Source organism: Ornithodoros turicata, chromosome 8, assembly GCF_037126465.1.
Source record: "Ornithodoros turicata isolate Travis chromosome 8, ASM3712646v1, whole genome shotgun sequence".
Taxonomy (NCBI): Eukaryota; Metazoa; Arthropoda; class Arachnida; order Ixodida; family Argasidae; genus Ornithodoros; species Ornithodoros turicata.
In genome coordinates this window covers 6,118,196-6,120,554 of record NC_088208.1, presented here as the reverse complement: position 1 = coordinate 6,120,554, position 2,359 = coordinate 6,118,196, and the positions used below count along the sequence as shown (strand labels likewise).

The window sequence follows — 2,359 nt, the reverse complement described above, 5'->3', positions numbered from 1 at the left end:
ATTACGAAGCTTATATCACCCAAATGCATCAGCAGCACCTGATGTCATCCTGATTTACAGATGGAAAACTGAAAAACTGTACCTCCACATTTTTCTTCCCTTTTCGAGGGAGCATACTTAAAAAAAGACAGACGCAAGTATAGCTTGCTCAGACGTAGCGCTTTAGAACAGCATCCCATCCACAACCACGTTTTTACATGCTCCTTGGCAGCAGCAGCTACGTGTCTGTTGACTACCCCGTGAAACAGCTTAATTTTACCGTGCTGTGCTCTAATGAAATCGTGACTCGCATTAATAAACATATTTTTTTTGTTGCAACAAAGGTGTGTGTTGCTCTCTCATTCATCTACACGTTTCCCTCTACTTCGTGCATTCGAATAGCTATTCTGCCTGAATCACGGCAGATTGTGATATCGCACATCGACCTACAGAGCTCTGTGCCAAGTACCGTCAACATGCGCAGTTCATTCGATGCAAACAACTTGATGCGTCTGTTATAATAGTTCAATTGCATGATGCAGCTAGCACGATGATCTATATGCTGCGTACTTCACTTCGCTAAACTTGAAACGAATTCACAAAAAGGAACGCAGGTCACTGTTCATGATAGAAGTGGTAAATGGCACGCAAATGTAAAGGCCACAGCACCGATAACACTACTCCGACAAACAAGGCTTGAAGCCCGGAAGCCACAAATCACCAATTTCACAAAACTGTGCAGCATATTGTAGATCAAGAACTTCAAAAAATACGTTTCCTCAATTCACAAACCGACGATTTCGCATTATCTTCGCCTTCGCAGTGCTTCTTGTTGACAGTAGGAGCATTTAGGCTTGGCTTGGCCAAGATGCCAGTTGGATGGCTTGGATTGAATCTGTAATCCACTTGGATCCAAACAATCATCCAACTTTTGGCACAGTGTGCCCAGACACTTTATACTTTGCGCCAGGTATGAGGAGAGAAATTTCTGTGCTAATAACAGTGGGACGTCTGGTGGCTGCCGCCGCCGCTTGACGCGCTGAATAGGGAGAAATGCATGGGAAGATGGCGACTTACTCCCACCTGGTCACAAGAGACGTCGACGTGATTTCGACCAGCTATAGCTACCACGAATTCACGAAGGTAAAGTGCTTGCACACTTGGGACATCAAAGACTTCTATTTACTTACTGGCAAGGGAGACGACTACGTTGATAGCGGAAATTTCTTCACCGGCGATATCAGTTCGCGTACGTGGAGCATGAGATTGTATCCGGCTTTCTCGGAGGATAGATACCTGAGACTAGAAGTGATGTATCGCGGAAGTGATGCAGTGAAAGCAGTATGCTGTGTATGGGTAGTGAACAAACAATGCAAACAAGTAAACAGAACAGAGAGTGCTAGAATTTTTTCGCTGCGAAACGATTGGGCCATTAATCTCGGGAGCACAAAGGAGTTCCTTGACAAATCCAGTTGTCTATTATCAGATGGCGTTCTTACGCTATGCTGTGAGTTAACGATATTCGAGCTTCGTAAATCGTCTGCGATCTGCACCGTCGAAAACCCCCCTGAAGGACCAAGTTTTGTGAATGACTTAGGTCGACTCCTCGAAGGTAATGATTACGCCGACGTGACCTTAACTGCAGGAGGGAAGGATTTTCGCGTGCACAAGAACATCCTTGCCATTCGAAGCCCGGTATTTGACGCGATGTTCAGAAACAACATGAAGGAGAAGCAAGAGAACCGAGTATATCTAGACGACATCTCTGCTGAAGCGTTGCAAGAAATGATAACTTTCATCTACACGGATACTGCGCCCAATATGGCCTCCTTGGCAGCCGAACTTCTTCATGCTGGAGAAAAGTACGACCTGAAGCGTCTCAAGTCGATGTGCGAGTACAGTCTCGCGAGCAGTCTCAGTGTGGATACTGCCGTGGACATTCTTCGCCTGGCCATAAAGTTGAACGCCGACAAACTGAGAGATTTTGCCGCCTGCTATATTAAAGGGCACGCGGTCGACGTGGGAAAATCTGATGCTTGGAAGGCGATGGTTGAAGAGGAGCCTCGCCTTCTGGAACTGTTCACTCCCATAGGGACACAGGCTGCACAGACAGTACCACAAGACAACTGAAGACACAGTGAACTGCACTAATCAGGGTGCTTTGAACAGTGGGAAGTGGTTGATGTAGGTCCTTCACGCTTCTTACGGAAAGTGAACGTACTCCTGTGTACAAAGCTTCGCTTGCTTACTTGTGGTATTGTTGTCATTCTCATACGCGTCTATTTTCAACGATTAAAGCATTTTCGAATACTGAGTAGCATTATAATCCTTTTTTGATGCCTCATTTTAGAGAAATAAGTTCCACTCAACTCGTTAAGGA

At 45.6% G+C, this 2,359-nt stretch overlaps 1 protein-coding gene across 1 annotated transcript; it reads left to right on the top strand.

Moving 5' to 3' along the window:
• The first annotated feature begins 1,686 nt into the window (after nt 1-1,686).
• On the top strand, nt 1,687-2,109 carry LOC135366376 (speckle-type POZ protein-like). The gene has a single exon (XM_064599055.1). The coding sequence runs from the start codon at nt 1,687-1,689 to the stop codon at nt 2,107-2,109; it is 423 nt and encodes a 140-aa protein (XP_064455125.1).
• The last annotated feature ends 250 nt before the right edge of the window (nt 2,110-2,359 follow it).

Excerpts from the sequence above, each read along its gene's own strand:
- LOC135366376 (XM_064599055.1), top strand. The coding sequence starts at position 1,687 with ATGTTCAGAAACAACATGAAGGAGAAGCAAGAGAACCGAGTATATCTA.